Here is a 22,492-nt window from a genome sequence, read left to right on the forward strand (position 1 = left end):
GGGTCTTGGATTTATTAAGAGCTAAACTCAACCTTTCACTTGCTTTTTATGAGCACTGATCATTCTAGGGATGGGAGCAAATAAATTCAGTACTCCACATAATTAATCACTCGTCCAGTTTGTTTCTACCCATTGAACCTTTGCGAGGTTGGGTTGCCACTGCAGTGATTTTTTTTATGGGTTTAACCCCATCCCCCTCGATGATTCTAGGACCACTGCCCTAGATAAGCATTTAGTTAAATGATCTGTAAGATTTTTCTCTGATCTTACAAAGTCTAAGGGTATTACATGATTTTTCATCTTATATTTCAAGGATTTATGCCGCACTTTCAAGTGTCGGTTCATTTTCACATTTGCATTCTCTTGGTGACATTTGTCAATCGCTGACCTGCAATCACAATGAATAGAAATAGCCGGTGACAGTTTTTTCTTTAATGGAATTTCGGTTAGTAAATATTTCAACCATTCAGCTTCTATACTAGTAGTATCAAGAGCTATCATTTCTGATTCTATTGTACTTCTAGCCATTACAGTTTGTTTAGTAGATTTCCATAAAACGGCTCCTCCTCCTAAAAGGAACACAAATCCAGTGGTAGATTTTACATCTACTGAGTCACTAATCCAATTTGCATCTGAGTATCCTTCTAATACAGATGGATAACCTTTATAATGTAAACCATAGTTCATAGTTCCTTTTAGATACCTCAAAATTCTTTCTAGAGCATCCTAATGACTCTTATTAGGATTTGATGTATATCTGTTAAGTCTATTTACTGTATAAGTGTTTTCAGCGAAAGTTGTTTCCATTGCAGATTCCATTAAAACTTCGATCGTTTACAAAGAATTACAATGAAAATAAAAGAAAATACAACTCTCGAGAAAATAACACAGAAATTGTTTATCAACTCCTGCTTTTGTGGGACTTTGCCTGTGCCGGGAACGCTTTAGTTCGTGGACCACCGATTCGTAGATCGAGAGGTTGTTTAGGGATCTCTTCTTCGTTTATCGAAGTAAAGATTTGAAAACGAATATCTTATCGATGTAAGATGTTCGTTCTTCCAAAGATCAAGTCTGAGCTTAGATCTCTAGGATTCACCAAATGATGCTTGTCAAAGGGTGAAAATTCTCTCTTTCTTTCTCAAAATCACCAAAGACTCAAGTCTCTTCTGCTCCAAAATGCTCTCTCGATTCGTTCCATGAACGAGAGGTCCACAAATTGAACGATCAAACCTTTAAATAGTTAGGATCGTCTTAGAACTCCCACTTGGTCAAACCTTACTACAGTTAGGACCAAAACCAAAATCCCCTTTCGATTCCTTCCATGAACGAGAGGTCCACAACCATTTGGTCAAATCTTTAAACAGTTAGGACCAAAACCAAAATCCCCTCTCGATTCCTTCCATGAACGAGAGGTCTACATATTGAACGATCAAACCTTTAAATAGTTAGGATCGTCTCAGAACTCCCACTTGGTCAAACCTTACTACAGTTAGGACCAAAACCAAAATCCCCTTTCGATTCCTTCCATGAACGAGAGGTCCACAAATTGAACGATCAATCAAAACTATAAAAGTTAAGATTACTTCCAATCTCAATTGATCAAACCTTGTTAGGATCGTCTCAGAACTCCCACTTGGTCAAACCTTACTACAGTTAGGACCAAAACCAAAATCCCCTTTCGATTCCTTCCATGAACGAGAGGTCCACAAATTGAACGATCAAACCTTTAAACAGTTAGGATCGTCTCAAGTCCCTATTTGGTCAAACCTTTAAACAGTTAGGACCAAAGCTAAAATCCTCTCTCGATTCCTTCCATGAACGAGAGGTCCACAAATTGAACGATCAAACCTTTAAACAGTTAGGATCGTCTCAAATCCCTATTTGGTCAAACCTTTAAACAGTTAAGACCAAAGCTAAAATCCCCTCTCGATTCGTTCCATGAACGAGAGGTCCACAAATTGAACGATCAAACCTTTAAACAGTTAGGATCGTCTCAAATCCCTATTTGGTCAAACCTTTAAACAGTTAGGACCAAAGCCAAAATCCCCTCTCGATTCGTTCCATGAACGAGAGGTCCACAAATTGAACGATCAAACCTTTAAACAGTTAGGATCGTCTCAAAAACTCCCACGTGGTCAAACCTTTAAACAGTTAGGACCAAAGCCAAAATCCCCTCTCGATTCGTTCCATGAACGAGAGGTCCACAAATTAAACGATCAAACCTTTAAACAGTTAGGATCGTCTCAAAACCCTATTTGGTCAAACCTTTAAACAGTTAGGACCAAAGCCAAAATCCCCTCTCGATTCGTTCCATGAACGAGAGGTCCACAAATTGAACGATCAAACCTTTAAACAGTTAGGATCGTCTCAAATTCCCATCTTGGTCAAACCTTTAAACAGTTAGGACCAAAGCCAAAATCCCCTCTCGATTCGTTCCATGAACGAGAGGTCCACAAATTGAACGATCAAACCTTTAAACAGTTAGGATCGTCTCAAATTCCCATCTTGGTCAAACCTTTAAACAGTTAGGACCAAAGCCAAAATCCCCTCTCGATTCGTTCCATGAACGAGAGGTCCACAAATTGAACGATCAAACCTTTAAACAGTTAGGATCGTCTCAAATTCCCATCTTGGTCAAACCTTTAAACAGTTAGGACCAAAGCCAAAATCCCCTCTCGATTCGTTCCATGAACGAGAGGTCCACAAATTGAACGATCAAACCTTTAAACAGTTAGGATCGTCTCAAATTCCCATCTTGGTCAAACCTTTAAACAGTTAGGACCAAAGCCAAAATCCCCTCTCGATTCGTTCCATGAACGAGAGGTCCACAAATTGAACGATCAAACCTTTAAACAGTTAGGATCGTCTCAAATTCCCATCTTGGTCAAACCTTTAAACAGTTAGGACCAAAGCCAAAATCCCCTCTCGATTCGTTCCATGAACGAGAGGTCCACAAATTGAACGATCAAACCTTTAAACAGTTAGGATCGTCTCAAATTCCCATCTTGGTCAAACCTTTAAACAGTTAGGACCAAAGCCAAAATCCCCTCTCGATTCGTTCCATGAACGAGAGGTCCACAAATTGAACGATCAAACCTTTAAACAGTTAGGATCGTCTCAAATTCCCATCTTGGTCAAACCTTTAAACAGTTAGGACCAAAGCCAAAATCCCCTCTCGATTCGTTCCATGAACGAGAGGTCCACAAATTGAACGATCAAACCTTTAAACAGTTAGGATCGTCTCAAATTCCCATCTTGGTCAAACCTTTAAACAGTTAGGACCAAAGCCAAAATCCCCTCTCGATTCGTTCCATGAACGAGAGGTCCACAAATTGAACGATCAAACCTTTAAACAGTTAGGATCGTCTCAAATTCCCATCTTGGTCAAACCTTTAAACAGTTAGGACCAAAGCCAAAATCCCCTCTCGATTCGTTCCATGAACGAGAGGTCCACAAATTGAACGATCAAACCTTTAAACAGTTAGGATCGTCTCAAATTCCCATCTTGGTCAAACCTTTAAACAGTTAGGACCAAAGCCAAAATCCCCTCTCGATTCGTTCCATGAACGAGAGGTCCACAAATTGAACGATCAAACCTTTAAACAGTTAGGATCGTCTCAAATTCCCATCTTGGTCAAACCTTTAAACAGTTAGGACCAAAGCCAAAATCCCCTCTCGATTCGTTCCATGAACGAGAGGTCCACAAATTGAACGATCAAACCTTTAAACAGTTAGGATCGTCTCAAATTCCCATCTTGGTCAAACCTTTAAACAGTTAGGACCAAAGCCAAAATCCCCTCTCGATTCGTTCCATGAACGAGAGGTCCACAAATTGAACGATCAAACCTTTAAACAGTTAGGATCGTCTCAAATTCCCATCTTGGTCAAACCTTTAAACAGTTAGGACCAAAGCCAAAATCCCCTCTCGATTCGTTCCATGAACGAGAGGTCCACAAATTGAACGATCAAACCTTTAAACAGTTAGGATCGTCTCAAATTCCCATCTTGGTCAAACCTTTAAACAGTTAGGACCAAAGCCAAAATCCCCTCTCGATTCGTTCCATGAACGAGAGGTCCACAAATTGAACGATCAAACCTTTAAACAGTTAGGATCGTCTCAAATTCCCATCTTGGTCAAACCTTTAAACAGTTAGGACCAAAGCCAAAATCCCCTCTCGATTCGTTCCATGAACGAGAGGTCCACAAATTGAACGATCAAACCTTTAAACAGTTAGGATCGTCTCAAATTCCCATCTTGGTCAAACCTTTAAACAGTTAGGACCAAAGCCAAAATCCCCTCTCGATTCGTTCCATGAACGAGAGGTCCACAAATTGAACGATCAAACCTTTAAACAGTTAGGATCGTCTCAAATTCCCATCTTGGTCAAACCTTTAAACAGTTAGGACCAAAGCCAAAATCCCCTCTCGATTCGTTCCATGAACGAGAGGTCCACAAATTGAACGATCAAACCTTTAAACAGTTAGGATCGTCTCAAATTCCCATCTTGGTCAAACCTTTAAACAGTTAGGACCAAAGCCAAAATCCCCTCTCGATTCGTTCCATGAACGAGAGGTCCACAAATTGAACGATCAAACCTTTAAACAGTTAGGATCGTCTCAAATTCCCATCTTGGTCAAACCTTTAAACAGTTAGGACCAAAGCCAAAATCCCCTCTCGATTCGTTCCATGAACGAGAGGTCCACAAATTGAACGATCAAACCTTTAAACAGTTAGGATCGTCTCAAATTCCCATCTTGGTCAAACCTTTAAACAGTTAGGACCAAAGCCAAAATCCCCTCTCGATTCGTTCCATGAACGAGAGGTCCACAAATTGAACGATCAAACCTTTAAACAGTTAGGATCGTCTCAAATTCCCATCTTGGTCAAACCTTTAAACAGTTAGGACCAAAGCCAAAATCCCCTCTCGATTCGTTCCATGAACGAGAGGTCCACAAATTGAACGATCAAACCTTTAAACAGTTAGGATCGTCTCAAATTCCCATCTTGGTCAAACCTTTAAACAGTTAGGACCAAAGCCAAAATCCCCTCTCGATTCGTTCCATGAACGAGAGGTCCACAAATTGAACGATCAAACCTTTAAACAGTTAGGATCGTCTCAAATTCCCATCTTGGTCAAACCTTTAAACAGTTAGGACCAAAGCCAAAATCCCCTCTCGATTCGTTCCATGAACGAGAGGTCCACAAATTGAACGATCAAACCTTTAAACAGTTAGGATCGTCTCAAATTCCCATCTTGGTCAAACCTTTAAACAGTTAGGACCAAAGCCAAAATCCCCTCTCGATTCGTTCCATGAACGAGAGGTCCACAAATTGAACGATCAAACCTTTAAACAGTTAGGATCGTCTCAAATTCCCATCTTGGTCAAACCTTTAAACAGTTAGGACCAAAGCCAAAATCCCCTCTCGATTCGTTCCATGAACGAGAGGTCCACAAATTGAACGATCAAACCTTTAAACAGTTAGGATCGTCTCAAATTCCCATCTTGGTCAAACCTTTAAACAGTTAGGACCAAAGCCAAAATCCCCTCTCGATTCGTTCCATGAACGAGAGGTCCACAAATTGAACGATCAAACCTTTAAACAGTTAGGATCGTCTCAAATTCCCATCTTGGTCAAACCTTTAAACAGTTAGGACCAAAGCCAAAATCCCCTCTCGATTCGTTCCATGAACGAGAGGTCCACAAATTGAACGATCAAACCTTTAAACAGTTAGGATCGTCTCAAATTCCCATCTTGGTCAAACCTTTAAACAGTTAGGACCAAAGCCAAAATCCCCTCTCGATTCGTTCCATGAACGAGAGGTCCACAAATTGAACGATCAAACCTTTAAACAGTTAGGATCGTCTCAAATTCCCATCTTGGTCAAACCTTTAAACAGTTAGGACCAAAGCCAAAATCCCCTCTCGATTCGTTCCATGAACGAGAGGTCCACAAATTGAACGATCAAACCTTTAAACAGTTAGGATCGTCTCAAATTCCCATCTTGGTCAAACCTTTAAACAGTTAGGACCAAAGCCAAAATCCCCTCTCGATTCGTTCCATGAACGAGAGGTCCACAAATTGAACGATCAAACCTTTAAACAGTTAGGATCGTCTCAAATTCCCATCTTGGTCAAACCTTTAAACAGTTAGGACCAAAGCCAAAATCCCCTCTCGATTCGTTCCATGAACGAGAGGTCCACAAATTGAACGATCAAACCTTTAAACAGTTAGGATCGTCTCAAATTCCCATCTTGGTCAAACCTTTAAACAGTTAGGACCAAAGCCAAAATCCCCTCTCGATTCGTTCCATGAACGAGAGGTCCACAAATTGAACGATCAAACCTTTAAACAGTTAGGATCGTCTCAAATTCCCATCTTGGTCAAACCTTTAAACAGTTAGGACCAAAGCCAAAATCCCCTCTCGATTCGTTCCATGAACGAGAGGTCCACAAATTGAACGATCAAACCTTTAAACAGTTAGGATCGTCTCAAATTCCCATCTTGGTCAAACCTTTAAACAGTTAGGACCAAAGCCAAAATCCCCTCTCGATTCGTTCCATGAACGAGAGGTCCACAAATTGAACGATCAAACCTTTAAACAGTTAGGATCGTCTCAAATTCCCATCTTGGTCAAACCTTTAAACAGTTAGGACCAAAGCCAAAATCCCCTCTCGATTCGTTCCATGAACGAGAGGTCCACAAATTGAACGATCAAACCTTTAAACAGTTAGGATCGTCTCAAATTCCCATCTTGGTCAAACCTTTAAACAGTTAGGACCAAAGCCAAAATCCCCTCTCGATTCGTTCCATGAACGAGAGGTCCACAAATTGAACGATCAAACCTTTAAACAGTTAGGATCGTCTCAAATTCCCATCTTGGTCAAACCTTTAAACAGTTAGGACCAAAGCCAAAATCCCCTCTCGATTCGTTCCATGAACGAGAGGTCCACAAATTGAACGATCAAACCTTTAAACAGTTAGGATCGTCTCAAATTCCCATCTTGGTCAAACCTTTAAACAGTTAGGACCAAAGCCAAAATCCCCTCTCGATTCGTTCCATGAACGAGAGGTCCACAAATTGAACGATCAAACCTTTAAACAGTTAGGATCGTCTCAAATTCCCATCTTGGTCAAACCTTTAAACAGTTAGGACCAAAGCCAAAATCCCCTCTCGATTCGTTCCATGAACGAGAGGTCCACAAATTGAACGATCAAACCTTTAAACAGTTAGGATCGTCTCAAATTCCCATCTTGGTCAAACCTTTAAACAGTTAGGACCAAAGCCAAAATCCCCTCTCGATTCGTTCCATGAACGAGAGGTCCACAAATTGAACGATCAAACCTTTAAACAGTTAGGATCGTCTCAAATTCCCATCTTGGTCAAACCTTTAAACAGTTAGGACCAAAGCCAAAATCCCCTCTCGATTCGTTCCATGAACGAGAGGTCCACAAATTGAACGATCAAACCTTTAAACAGTTAGGATCGTCTCAAATTCCCATCTTGGTCAAACCTTTAAACAGTTAGGACCAAAGCCAAAATCCCCTCTCGATTCGTTCCATGAACGAGAGGTCCACAAATTGAACGATCAAACCTTTAAACAGTTAGGATCGTCTCAAATTCCCATCTTGGTCAAACCTTTAAACAGTTAGGACCAAAGCCAAAATCCCCTCTCGATTCGTTCCATGAACGAGAGGTCCACAAATTGAACGATCAAACCTTTAAACAGTTAGGATCGTCTCAAATTCCCATCTTGGTCAAACCTTTAAACAGTTAGGACCAAAGCCAAAATCCCCTCTCGATTCGTTCCATGAACGAGAGGTCCACAAATTGAACGATCAAACCTTTAAACAGTTAGGATCGTCTCAAATTCCCATCTTGGTCAAACCTTTAAACAGTTAGGACCAAAGCCAAAATCCCCTCTCGATTCGTTCCATGAACGAGAGGTCCACAAATTGAACGATCAAACCTTTAAACAGTTAGGATCGTCTCAAATTCCCATCTTGGTCAAACCTTTAAACAGTTAGGACCAAAGCCAAAATCCCCTCTCGATTCGTTCCATGAACGAGAGGTCCACAAATTGAACGATCAAACCTTTAAACAGTTAGGATCGTCTCAAATTCCCATCTTGGTCAAACCTTTAAACAGTTAGGACCAAAGCCAAAATCCCCTCTCGATTCGTTCCATGAACGAGAGGTCCACAAATTGAACGATCAAACCTTTAAACAGTTAGGATCGTCTCAAATTCCCATCTTGGTCAAACCTTTAAACAGTTAGGACCAAAGCCAAAATCCCCTCTCGATTCGTTCCATGAACGAGAGGTCCACAAATTGAACGATCAAACCTTTAAACAGTTAGGATCGTCTCAAATTCCCATCTTGGTCAAACCTTTAAACAGTTAGGACCAAAGCCAAAATCCCCTCTCGATTCGTTCCATGAACGAGAGGTCCACAAATTGAACGATCAAACCTTTAAACAGTTAGGATCGTCTCAAATTCCCATCTTGGTCAAACCTTTAAACAGTTAGGACCAAAGCCAAAATCCCCTCTCGATTCGTTCCATGAACGAGAGGTCCACAAATTGAACGATCAAACCTTTAAACAGTTAGGATCGTCTCAAATTCCCATCTTGGTCAAACCTTTAAACAGTTAGGACCAAAGCCAAAATCCCCTCTCGATTCGTTCCATGAACGAGAGGTCCACAAATTGAACGATCAAACCTTTAAACAGTTAGGATCGTCTCAAATTCCCATCTTGGTCAAACCTTTAAACAGTTAGGACCAAAGCCAAAATCCCCTCTCGATTCGTTCCATGAACGAGAGGTCCACAAATTGAACGATCAAACCTTTAAACAGTTAGGATCGTCTCAAATTCCCATCTTGGTCAAACCTTTAAACAGTTAGGACCAAAGCCAAAATCCCCTCTCGATTCGTTCCATGAACGAGAGGTCCACAAATTGAACGATCAAACCTTTAAACAGTTAGGATCGTCTCAAATTCCCATCTTGGTCAAACCTTTAAACAGTTAGGACCAAAGCCAAAATCCCCTCTCGATTCGTTCCATGAACGAGAGGTCCACAAATTGAACGATCAAACCTTTAAACAGTTAGGATCGTCTCAAATTCCCATCTTGGTCAAACCTTTAAACAGTTAGGACCAAAGCCAAAATCCCCTCTCGATTCGTTCCATGAACGAGAGGTCCACAAATTGAACGATCAAACCTTTAAACAGTTAGGATCGTCTCAAATTCCCATCTTGGTCAAACCTTTAAACAGTTAGGACCAAAGCCAAAATCCCCTCTCGATTCGTTCCATGAACGAGAGGTCCACAAATTGAACGATCAAACCTTTAAACAGTTAGGATCGTCTCAAATTCCCATCTTGGTCAAACCTTTAAACAGTTAGGACCAAAGCCAAAATCCCCTCTCGATTCGTTCCATGAACGAGAGGTCCACAAATTGAACGATCAAACCTTTAAACAGTTAGGATCGTCTCAAATTCCCATCTTGGTCAAACCTTTAAACAGTTAGGACCAAAGCCAAAATCCCCTCTCGATTCGTTCCATGAACGAGAGGTCCACAAATTGAACGATCAAACCTTTAAACAGTTAGGATCGTCTCAAATTCCCATCTTGGTCAAACCTTTAAACAGTTAGGACCAAAGCCAAAATCCCCTCTCGATTCGTTCCATGAACGAGAGGTCCACAAATTGAACGATCAAACCTTTAAACAGTTAGGATCGTCTCAAATTCCCATCTTGGTCAAACCTTTAAACAGTTAGGACCAAAGCCAAAATCCCCTCTCGATTCGTTCCATGAACGAGAGGTCCACAAATTGAACGATCAAACCTTTAAACAGTTAGGATCGTCTCAAATTCCCATCTTGGTCAAACCTTTAAACAGTTAGGACCAAAGCCAAAATCCCCTCTCGATTCGTTCCATGAACGAGAGGTCCACAAATTGAACGATCAAACCTTTAAACAGTTAGGATCGTCTCAAATTCCCATCTTGGTCAAACCTTTAAACAGTTAGGACCAAAGCCAAAATCCCCTCTCGATTCGTTCCATGAACGAGAGGTCCACAAATTGAACGATCAAACCTTTAAACAGTTAGGATCGTCTCAAATTCCCATCTTGGTCAAACCTTTAAACAGTTAGGACCAAAGCCAAAATCCCCTCTCGATTCGTTCCATGAACGAGAGGTCCACAAATTGAACGATCAAACCTTTAAACAGTTAGGATCGTCTCAAATTCCCATCTTGGTCAAACCTTTAAACAGTTAGGACCAAAGCCAAAATCCCCTCTCGATTCGTTCCATGAACGAGAGGTCCACAAATTGAACGATCAAACCTTTAAACAGTTAGGATCGTCTCAAATTCCCATCTTGGTCAAACCTTTAAACAGTTAGGACCAAAGCCAAAATCCCCTCTCGATTCGTTCCATGAACGAGAGGTCCACAAATTGAACGATCAAACCTTTAAACAGTTAGGATCGTCTCAAATTCCCATCTTGGTCAAACCTTTAAACAGTTAGGACCAAAGCCAAAATCCCCTCTCGATTCGTTCCATGAACGAGAGGTCCACAAATTGAACGATCAAACCTTTAAACAGTTAGGATCGTCTCAAATTCCCATCTTGGTCAAACCTTTAAACAGTTAGGACCAAAGCCAAAATCCCCTCTCGATTCGTTCCATGAACGAGAGGTCCACAAATTGAACGATCAAACCTTTAAACAGTTAGGATCGTCTCAAATTCCCATCTTGGTCAAACCTTTAAACAGTTAGGACCAAAGCCAAAATCCCCTCTCGATTCGTTCCATGAACGAGAGGTCCACAAATTGAACGATCAAACCTTTAAACAGTTAGGATCGTCTCAAATTCCCATCTTGGTCAAACCTTTAAACAGTTAGGACCAAAGCCAAAATCCCCTCTCGATTCGTTCCATGAACGAGAGGTCCACAAATTGAACGATCAAACCTTTAAACAGTTAGGATCGTCTCAAATTCCCATCTTGGTCAAACCTTTAAACAGTTAGGACCAAAGCCAAAATCCCCTCTCGATTCGTTCCATGAACGAGAGGTCCACAAATTGAACGATCAAACCTTTAAACAGTTAGGATCGTCTCAAATTCCCATCTTGGTCAAACCTTTAAACAGTTAGGACCAAAGCCAAAATCCCCTCTCGATTCGTTCCATGAACGAGAGGTCCACAAATTGAACGATCAAACCTTTAAACAGTTAGGATCGTCTCAAATTCCCATCTTGGTCAAACCTTTAAACAGTTAGGACCAAAGCCAAAATCCCCTCTCGATTCGTTCCATGAACGAGAGGTCCACAAATTGAACGATCAAACCTTTAAACAGTTAGGATCGTCTCAAATTCCCATCTTGGTCAAACCTTTAAACAGTTAGGACCAAAGCCAAAATCCCCTCTCGATTCGTTCCATGAACGAGAGGTCCACAAATTGAACGATCAAACCTTTAAACAGTTAGGATCGTCTCAAATTCCCATCTTGGTCAAACCTTTAAACAGTTAGGACCAAAGCCAAAATCCCCTCTCGATTCGTTCCATGAACGAGAGGTCCACAAATTGAACGATCAAACCTTTAAACAGTTAGGATCGTCTCAAATTCCCATCTTGGTCAAACCTTTAAACAGTTAGGACCAAAGCCAAAATCCCCTCTCGATTCGTTCCATGAACGAGAGGTCCACAAATTGAACGATCAAACCTTTAAACAGTTAGGATCGTCTCAAATTCCCATCTTGGTCAAACCTTTAAACAGTTAGGACCAAAGCCAAAATCCCCTCTCGATTCGTTCCATGAACGAGAGGTCCACAAATTGAACGATCAAACCTTTAAACAGTTAGGATCGTCTCAAATTCCCATCTTGGTCAAACCTTTAAACAGTTAGGACCAAAGCCAAAATCCCCTCTCGATTCGTTCCATGAACGAGAGGTCCACAAATTGAACGATCAAACCTTTAAACAGTTAGGATCGTCTCAAATTCCCATCTTGGTCAAACCTTTAAACAGTTAGGACCAAAGCCAAAATCCCCTCTCGATTCGTTCCATGAACGAGAGGTCCACAAATTGAACGATCAAACCTTTAAACAGTTAGGATCGTCTCAAATTCCCATCTTGGTCAAACCTTTAAACAGTTAGGACCAAAGCCAAAATCCCCTCTCGATTCGTTCCATGAACGAGAGGTCCACAAATTGAACGATCAAACCTTTAAACAGTTAGGATCGTCTCAAATTCCCATCTTGGTCAAACCTTTAAACAGTTAGGACCAAAGCCAAAATCCCCTCTCGATTCGTTCCATGAACGAGAGGTCCACAAATTGAACGATCAAACCTTTAAACAGTTAGGATCGTCTCAAATTCCCATCTTGGTCAAACCTTTAAACAGTTAGGACCAAAGCCAAAATCCCCTCTCGATTCGTTCCATGAACGAGAGGTCCACAAATTGAACGATCAAACCTTTAAACAGTTAGGATCGTCTCAAATTCCCATCTTGGTCAAACCTTTAAACAGTTAGGACCAAAGCCAAAATCCCCTTGTCGCGTTCAGGCGCGACGGCACGAGCTGCCGCGGTAACTGAGCAGCGGCCTTTGATATTGAAAAGACACGAGTTCGACGAATACCCGTGTCTTAACTGTGGTACATGCCTTGATTGAACAAGGTATGTGTTTTGAAGCGTCAATCCCCTCGGTGGGGGATGTCAACTCTTCCCGAATGCCTCTCAACGGAGACAAACGAGGTTATATGCACAAAATCAACAGTTTCAGAGAAGAGAAGTGGAAGAAACTTACCCCCAAAGGAAGGAACTGCAGCCTCGACATCCCCAGGTGCTGGTGCCGCTGATTTTCCCTTCGAACCACGAGTCTTCTTTGGAGACATAATGAGACCGACCTAAAGAATCAAAAAAAATTAGGGTTTTTGTGAGATCCCAAACAAAAGAACGGAATCGGGCCATAAAGCATAAGATGCAGGGGCGATTTTTACCTGGGATTAGAAGAAATCAAGTTAAGAAGAGATCAAAATCAACGAGGAGTCAAAACCCTAGATCTCAAGAAAACCTTTATCTCTACCAACAAACAAGAGACCAGGAGATAGAATATAAAATTCTTCCTCTCCATCATCGGGTTCATCTCTACCAACAAACAAGAGACCAGGAGATAGAATATAAAATTCTTCCTCTCCGATTCTGGGTTCATCTCTACCAACAAACAAGAGACCAGGAGATAGAATATAAAATTCTTCCTCTCCATCATCGGGTTCATCTCTACCAACAAACAAGAGACCAGGAGATAGAATATAAAATTCTTCCTCTCCATCATCGGGTTCATCTCTACCAACAAACAAGAGACCAGAATACTCCAATAGGTATACGAGTCTAAACTATTTCCCTAATCTCAACAGGAAGTTTCTGGAGAATATCACTCAGAATATTCTTAAGAATAACCTGAATACTCCAATAGGTATACGAGTCTAAACTATTTCCCTAATCTCAACAGGAAGTTTCTAGAGAATATTACTCAAAATATTCTTAAGAATCCGATGAGTATATGAGTGTAAACTGCATCTCCTTGAACCTCCCAACGGGTATATGAGGTTAAACTATTCCCTGAACCCTCCAATAGAGTATATGAGTATAAACTATTTCCCCAATTTTTAACAACGGTTCTGATTCAAGACTTCGACAACGGTCACGCGATAAACGCAACACCGGAGGAATCTTAGCTATTCTACAAAGCACTGAATAAGCTAAAAGATGAAGAAGTCAAGAATTGAAGCCATTCGCGGACCATTCTACGCAACTTCCCCAACAAAGCACTGGAGAAATTGCAAGAAAAGCTTATCATATCCAAAGTGTCCCAGACCCCTCTCTAAAAAATGATGAGTCTGAGATACTTTGGAGGGGGTATCTGTAGACATCAAAAAATGCTTACAGACATTATGGCAGTTATAAGGCAGTTATTCGATGATTTTTTGAAGCCCACGTGGCAGCATATCAAAGATAGAACGTGTGCTGACGTGGACAAGCAGTTAAACCACGAAAAAGGTGGTTAAAGTTCGTGGGAGAGTAGTTTTGAGCGCGATGGAACGTGCTCATAACCGTCTCTTTGGCCGCGGCAGCCTATACTGTCGCGCCAATAGCCGCGGCAGTATAGACTGCAGCGGCCAAAGAGAAAGCATTCGGGCAGTTATTTTGCCCCTGTTTCAACTGTGGTGCAGTGAGACCCCTATAAATACCTCCCTAAACACGAAGCAAAGGACAGAGGGCATTTTGGAGCAGAAGAGACTTGAGTCTTTGGTGATTTTGAGAAAGAAAGAGAGAATTTTGACCCTTTGACAAGCATCATTTGGTGAATCCTAGAGATCTAAGCTCAGACTTGATCTTTGGAAGAACGAACATCTTACATCGATAAGATATTCGTTTTCAAATCTTTACTTCGATAAACGAAGGAGAGATCCCTAAACAACCTCTCGATCTACGAATCGGTGGTCCACGAACTAAAGCGTTCCCGGCACAGGCAAAGTCCCACAAAAGCAGGAGTTGATAAACAATTTCTGTGTTATTTTCTCGAGAGTTGTATTTTCTTTTATTTTCATTGTAATTCTTTGTAAACGATCGAAGTTTTAATGGAATCTGCAATGGAAACAACTTTCGCTGAAAACAAACTGGCGACCACAGTGGACCACCGAGAATTTTATATAACTTAACACTGTGGTCGTGGGTTCGACTCCCACCGAGAATATAACTTTCTTATCTCAGAAGGTCGTGGGTTCGACTCCCACTGTGGTCGCCAGTTTGTTTTCAGCGAAAGTTGTTTCCATTGCAGATTCCATTAAAACTTCGATCGTTTACAAAGAATTACAATGAAAATAAAAGAAAATACAACTCTCGAGAAAATAACACAGAAATTGTTTATCAACTCCTGTTTTTGTGGGACTTTGCCTGTGCCGGGAACGCTTTAGTTCGTGGACCACCGATTCGTAGATCGAGAGGTTGTTTAGGGATCTCTTCTTCGTTTATCGAAGTAAAGATTTGAAAACGAATATCTTATCGATGTAAGATGTTCGTTCTTCCGAAGATCAAGTCTGAGCTTAGATCTCTAGGATTCACCAAATGATGCTTGTCAAAGGGTGAAAATTCTCTCTTTCTTTCTCAAAATCACCAAAGACTCAAGTCTCTTCTGCTCCAAAATGCTCTCTGTTCTTTGCTTCGTGTTTAGGGAGGTATTTATAGGGGTCTCAGTGCACCACAGTTAAAACAGGGGTAAAATAACTGCCCGAATGCTTTCTCTTTGGCCGCTGCAGTCTATACTGCCGCGGCTATTGGCGCGACAGTATAGGCTGCCGCTGCCGCGCCTTAGCCGCGGCACCTTGGACTGCCGCGCCTTGGCCGCGGCACCATTGGCTGCCGCGCCTTGGCCGCGGCACCCTGGACTGCCGCGCCTTAGCCGCGGCACCTTGTCCTGCCGCGCTGCGTTGTGTTGCCTGACGATGTGTATATTGTTCCTCCATGTTGTTTCGAGTGGTACTTGTATGTCTGTAAGCATTTTTTTTAACGCCTACAATAAGCAATGTCAGGTCTGGTGTAGTTTGTCAGGAATCCTAATGATCCAATTATTTTTGCATATTCTCTTTGTAATTGTGGATAACCTATATTTTTCCTTAGATGTATATTAGGATCATATGGTGAAGAAACAGGTTGACAGTTTGGATCATAAAAATTCTTGAGGATTTTCTCTATGTAGTGTGATTGTGATAGCACATATCCATTCTCATTCTTTAAGATTTTAGTGTTAAGAATTAGGTCAGCTTGACCTAAATCTTTCATGTCGAATTTTTGTGATAAGAAGTGTTTGATTTCATTTATGGTTTGTATGTCAGAAACAAAAATAAGAATATCATCAACATATAAGCATAAAATCATAATTTTATTGTTATTATATATTTTATGATATACACACTCATCTGTTTGATTAATTACAAATCCATAAGATAGTATGATCTCATCAAAATTCGTATGCTATTTTTTGGAGCTTGTTTGAGGCCATATAATGATCTAATAAGCTTGCATACTTTCTTCTTATGTCCAGAAGCAACAAATCCCTCTGGTTGATCCATATAAATTTTTTCATCTAAATCTCCATTTAAGAATGTAGTTTTAACATCCATTTGATGTATTATTAATTGATGAATGGATGCTAGAGCTATAAGGACTCTAATGATAGTAATCCTAGCTATTGAAGAATAGACATCAAAATAATCAATACCAGATTTTTTGGTATATCCTTTAACAACTAATCTGGCTTTATATTTATCTATTGTTCCATTATGTCTGAGTTTCTTTTTGAATACCCATTTACATCCTATAGTTTTGTATCCTGGAGGAAGATCAGTGAGTTCCCAAGTATGATTTTGAACTATAGATTGAATCTCATTATTTATAGCTTCCTTCCAAAACGGAGCATCTACTGATTTCATTGTATCCTCAAATATAATTGGAGAATCTTCTACAAGTAATGCATAGAAGTCTTCATGGACTTTTTCTACTCTAGTTCTCTTACTTCTCCTAGGTTCCTCTGGATTTTCTAGTGGTCTGATTTGTCTAGAACTAGTTTCACCTTGGTTAGAACTGTAATCTGAATTGCTAGAGTTAGGGCCTGTGTTGTTTACTCTGATTTTGTAAGAAAAAATATTTTCAAAGTAATGTGCATCCCTATCTTCAATAATGGTGTTATTGGCTATCTCATTAATATCAGAGTTGATTATTAAAAATCTATTTGTATTACTATCAGAAGCATAACTTATAAAGATTCCATCTATAGTTTTAGGGCTAATCTTCTTTCTCTTATTCTCAGGTATCTTAACTTTTGCTAAGAACCCTCATACTTTCAGGTGATCTAAATTAGGGTTTCTATTCTTTCAAATTGTGTAAGGGGTTTTATCAAAATTCTTGAATGGAATTCTATTTAGTATATGGCAATCAGTCATGAGGGCTTCTCCCCGCAGATTCTCTGGCACACCAGAATTAATTAACATTGAGTTTACCATATCCATTAGTGTTCTATTCTTTCTTTCAGCTACTCCATTAGATTGAGGTGTATATGGAGCAGTTATTATGAATGATTCCATTCTCTTCACAGAATTATTTTAGTTCATTAGAAGTGTACTCACGACCTCTATCTGATCTAAGTATTTTAATTTTTCTATCCAACTGGTTTTTAACTTTTGCTTATAACTTCATCTTTGGTCTTAATTAAATAGAGATAACAATATTTAGAACAATCGTCTATGAAAGTTACAAAATACTTGTTACCTCCTCTAGATATTCTTTTAGAATCACAGACATCACTATGGATGAGTTCTAATATCTCAGAATCTCTATCAATAGTTTTAAATGGTTTCTTAGGAAGTTTGGCTTCTACACATATTTCATATTTTTTATCATCTTTTATATTAAGCTTTGGAATTATATTGAGATGCATCAATCTTTTAATTGAATTATAATTCACATGTCCTAATCTTTGATGCCAAGTGATAGAAGATTCGATATTCAAAGCCATTGGAGATGCAAGAGTAGAATTCTTAACATTCAATTTAAAAATACCATCACATAAAAATCGTTTTCCATTAAAGTTCAATCCCTTAGTTATTACAACTTTATTTGATTCAAAAACAAGTTTGTAGCCTTGTTACACTAATAAAGATCCACTAATCAAATTTCTCCTATTATCTGGCATATGGTAGACATCCTACAGGATCAATGTCTTATCCGAAGTCAACTTTAGATTGATCCGACCTATTTCAGATACAATAGCCACATTATTATTTCTCATTATCGCAGTTCCTCTACTTGAGACCTGATAGGTAGAAAACAAAGATTGATTAGAGCAAATGTGAATATTGGCTCCAGTGTCAATCCATCAATCATTTGCTTGAAATGTCATGTTTACTTAAGGGGTGAAGAGAACAGACCTGAAAGCAGTCTCACCTGAACTGGAAGTCACCATGTTTACTTGTGACTTATTAGGTGGGGGTCCTCCCTTCCTAGACTTGGGTGGTTCTGTCTTCTTATAAAAGCAGTCATTAGCAAGGTGGTTGGTTCATCCACAAATAAAGCAGGCTCGACGTTCAGCTCTTCCTTCTTTTGAAAGTGGACATGATTCTTATTTTGATGAAAGGATTTTTTTTTCTTAAATATTTTATTTTAATTTTAGTGGAAGGGACGTTTCTTATGTTAGGGAAAGTGTTTGGATTCAACATTGTTTACTTTGGGTTCTTTGGGTTTGGATTTTGTCACATTATTCTCCCTGAGTCTATGTTGCTCTTCGATTCTAATGGCATCCAAAATTGATAGAACGCAAGATCAAAAAGTCCTAGCTAAGAGTGTACCTCAAAATCCAATGATTAGCTCGATTGAAGATCTGACTCTTCTGTTGATCAAGAGGAACTGGGCTCGATCGAAGAGAGGGAGGAGGAACTATGACTACTCGATGGAGAGAGGAGAACTCAAGCACTCAAGAGGAGAGAGATGAGTTGTGGTTCGAGGATCGCTGTCGCTCGTCGTCACTCACCGCTCGAGAGGAGAGAGAAAAATCTAAGGCTTCGTTTATGAGAGACGAAGGGACGATGGGTTACTCGCTACCGCTCGAGAGGAGAGAGAAATCTAGGGCTCGATGATGAGTTGCTCGCTACCGCTCGAGAGGAGAGAAATCTAGGGCTTCGTCAGTTCGTCAGGTTTTTTTGCAAAGTGCTGGACGCCCGACGGGTAAGTTACAGTTTATACGGGTCAGTTCGGGTCAATCCGTATTGACACATTTAATTTAATAAATGGGTCAGTTCAGGTTGATCCGTTTATGACCCGACCCATGTAACTTGATCCATACCCATAATAAACTGGTCGGGTCGGGTTAATAGGTCGAATCATAAATTGCCACCCCTACTTGTATTACTGGGCCCCTGCTTAATTGTTGCATGCGCCTTTTTCCCCTTTTTTTTTTGTTTAGTGGATAGATTTATGATGTAAATGTCCTCTCCTATTTTATTTAGATGAAGTGGGCTTTATTTTGCTTTACCTTTTTTTAATTCTTTCATGAACCGGCCCATATATTCTTTACTGGAATGGGCTTGGTTGGTCTCATCTATTAACTCTTTCTTTTTTCTTTTTCTTTTTTTTATGTTGGCTTGTTGGATGCACATAGGAGAGAAGTTGGTTAAGAGTTCTATTTGATTTTGATTGCACGGGAAATTAGGTTAGTTGGGGGGGTTTTTTTTTTTTACGGGATAGATTTGGTCGATTTGTTTTTCCCTTTTTTTTTGTGGTATTTGACTCTTCACAGGACCTCTCTCATTGAAGAAAATTCACCTCAAACCAGTATTCTCTACCACTGTTCAGAAGCAGCTGCTTGTAATAGCTGTAGGGGTACACACGCTCAAATTGAATTTTGTCACCATTTATTCAAGAATTACACTAATTCACTGGCACCTGCAAATCAAAGCTAGGAAGTTTAGCATGAGAAGGCATTAAAATCACCCACCACTTAATATCAAATCAGGAAAAAAATAAAATTCCTTAACGCGAAAATTTTTACCCTCCTTTTTCTTTCACATCGATATGTATCATACCTTATATAGAACAGACAGAAATGCATTGTTTTCTTGTAGCTCTATGACGACTCTGTTATCTTTGAGCTCAAAGAAGAGCATCCTTTTGATATTCTGCTCGTCAGGGAGCGATAAGGGGATAAACCCTGCTCAGCACCTCTGCAACATATCATGTTTTCGAATGTTCGGTCAGAAATCAAGTGTACAGCTCAACACCGACTTCTTTTCCATTGAGAAATTGTTGCTTGGAGTCCTTAGATCTATCCAGTCTGAAGACAGTATCTATGATCTAAACTCCCGCCACAGGAACGGGTCGTGCCGAATTTAGTCGGACGTGAAAACGTACCGAGGATAGTTCAAGTTTGGACATACCAAAGGGCTCAGATATTACAAGTCCTGGTTTGTTCACGAATTATACAGTAGGAAACTAAGTTATCCTAAGTCATGACAGCAAAGTTGCCATTGACAAAGTACATAATAGTGATATTAGAATATATTACAACCTTAGCTCTATGGCTAGAGAAACTAGGCCATATTAGGATAAATCTATGGCTAAAGATAAGAAAAGGGAAACTTTGTATCAAATATAAAACTAGCTTATGGATCACCAATGAATTCATTTTATCCATTTATGAAGACACAAAAGATCAACACAAGTGGAAAAAATAAACCTGCCAATATATAGAATGCTCTAAAAATATCATAAACACCTCCCTTCAACTCTGTCGAAAATATTAACCTATAATCTACCATCAAATATTTATTTAAGAAGAAGGTGAGCACATTCTTGTTCTTGAGGCACTGACGGAACTCAACCAATTGGTTTGAAGCTCTGCAAGAACAGCAGTCAGGATTAGCAGTAATTGGACCAGAGTGATGCTGTCCAGAACCAGCCTCCAACATCTGACTAATGCATTAGGTTAAGCTAGCTCTCAAAAGGAGTCATGCTGTAGATCATAACTTCTTATAATCAATATGTTTCTCATCACAATCAATTGCAATAGATAATGGCAACATGTCTAATGTCTCAAGCTAGAAATTTAAATTCTTAGTATTTAACTCATTTGTGCATTTCTGCATCTGATTCCTAGGATATGCTCACATAACAAAAGAACACATCGTAATATTAACTTGAGGCATGAAATAAATAGGAACACGGTTCCAGCAAAGGGAACACAAGGACCACTTTTCTCCAATATGAGTTTTGCATTTTATTCAATTAACTAGTAGATTCACAAACATAGTCGAAATAATTACTTAGTTGGAAATTGTGGATTGGATTGTTGATTCCAAACAGCTATGGTGATTGAACCTTACAATCCAAGAAGTGCTAAGTACTTGGGCATGAACTATATGCCAATACAAATGTGGCAAAGTGCTTGGCGAATATGTAAACCTCTTACTTGCCAATGTAAATGTTATTCGCCTGTTTCCACGCCTAATATATCGTATTTCATATTGTCCGAAAAACAGATCTCACATATTTCAAGCCTATGGAACTACGGTCATAAAGCAATCTCATAGACAAATAAGACTACTAGCGTCCAAAATAATATATATAGCACAACTTGTTCAGACATTTTTTTAGCATACTAGTTATAAGTACACAATCACTCCCTAAGCTCCTTTTCTAATAGTTACCCACTTTATATAAAACATGTAAACTCCTAAATAACACTTAGCATGGACTAATTTAGACAACAATACTAGACTTGATAAAATCAATCACCATATTGACAAGCTTCTCTTGCTCATCTCGAGCAGTAGTATCCACCACAATCTTCTTTACATCTTCAATTTCATAATCCCAGCATCCATTGTACCCTTCCATAATCCTCCCCATCTCTTCCCAAGTCGCAGGCTTGTGCCCCTTATCTCCACCCGATCTCGCTCTCTCTTCAAGCCTCCTCCTCCACTCCCTCTCATCCTTTGGCCTGCATTCCACGATTACAACATGCGCACCATATGCACGAGCCAACTCGACAAGTTTGTTGAGGTTGGCTCGACGAGAGTGCGGAGAATCAATTACCACCGAGAGGCCAAGTTGAAGCTGGGTCTCGGTTATTTGCCAAAGTACCAGATAGGAGAGGTCATTGAGTGTAGATGGGGGGATCTGGTATTGAGATTGAAGGGAGAGAGTGTTGTCGCGAATGTCATCTTTGTCGATGAGAGGGAATTGGAGACAGGTGGAGATTGCGCGAGAGAGGGTGGATTTGCCTGTGCCTGGGTGGCCTTTCATGGCTATGATCATCTGTGGCCATTGCTTTTCCATGTTTCTCTCACACACCAGGCTCTAGCACAAAGAGCAACAATCGGTTGGGGTACATAACATGATCAACTGTTTGTGGAGTTACACATCAAGTTGAAAGAACAAATGAAAATAGATCTAGTTCCACAAAACTTAGAACAAAACCAGAAATAAAGTATCATGGAATTTGAATTGCTATTTGCGTTCATTATAATATAAAGACACTATCATCTATTATGACATTATATGGATGTATTATAATCATCAGTACAAATTTGTCATAATTAAGTAGATATTATAGCATTCACAAATTGCTTGTCATAGAATCTTACTTGTTTCAAAATTACAGAAATCATGAGATATCCTGGTGTGCAAAAATCATGTAGAAACATGCACTTATATCTCCATAAGTGACATGCATGAAACGCATTTTAACAACTGTCCTAATAACATTGTTCATATTTATCTATTGACAAATGAGGAACTACATCTTTAACAACTCACATTTGAATGAGTGGAGGGGATTATGTCACCTCACTACCAAGCACAATTTTTTGTGCTTGGTACCAAGCATACCCATATATATATATATATATATATATATATATATATATATATATATATATATATATA

At 39.7% G+C, this 22,492-nt stretch overlaps 1 protein-coding gene across 2 annotated transcripts in view; it reads right to left on the minus strand.

Moving 5' to 3' along the window:
• Nucleotides 21,147–22,492, minus strand: part of LOC109833111 — a 2,566-nt gene continuing 1,220 nt past the window's right edge. Inside the window, exon 2 of one of the 2 annotated variants that reach the window (XM_020400663.1) lies at nucleotides 21,147–21,949. In XM_020400663.1, the coding sequence (XP_020256252.1) occupies nucleotides 21,305–21,883 (579 nt within the window). In that variant the 5' untranslated portion in view covers nucleotides 21,884–21,949 and the 3' untranslated portion in view covers nucleotides 21,147–21,304. The remainder of the gene's footprint in view (nucleotides 21,950–22,492) is intronic. The other variant, XM_020400662.1, reaches the window with a different exon arrangement.

This window comes from Asparagus officinalis, chromosome 3, assembly GCF_001876935.1.
Source record: "Asparagus officinalis chromosome 3, Aspof.V1, whole genome shotgun sequence".
In the NCBI taxonomy this organism is placed as follows: Eukaryota; Viridiplantae; Streptophyta; class Magnoliopsida; order Asparagales; family Asparagaceae; genus Asparagus; species Asparagus officinalis.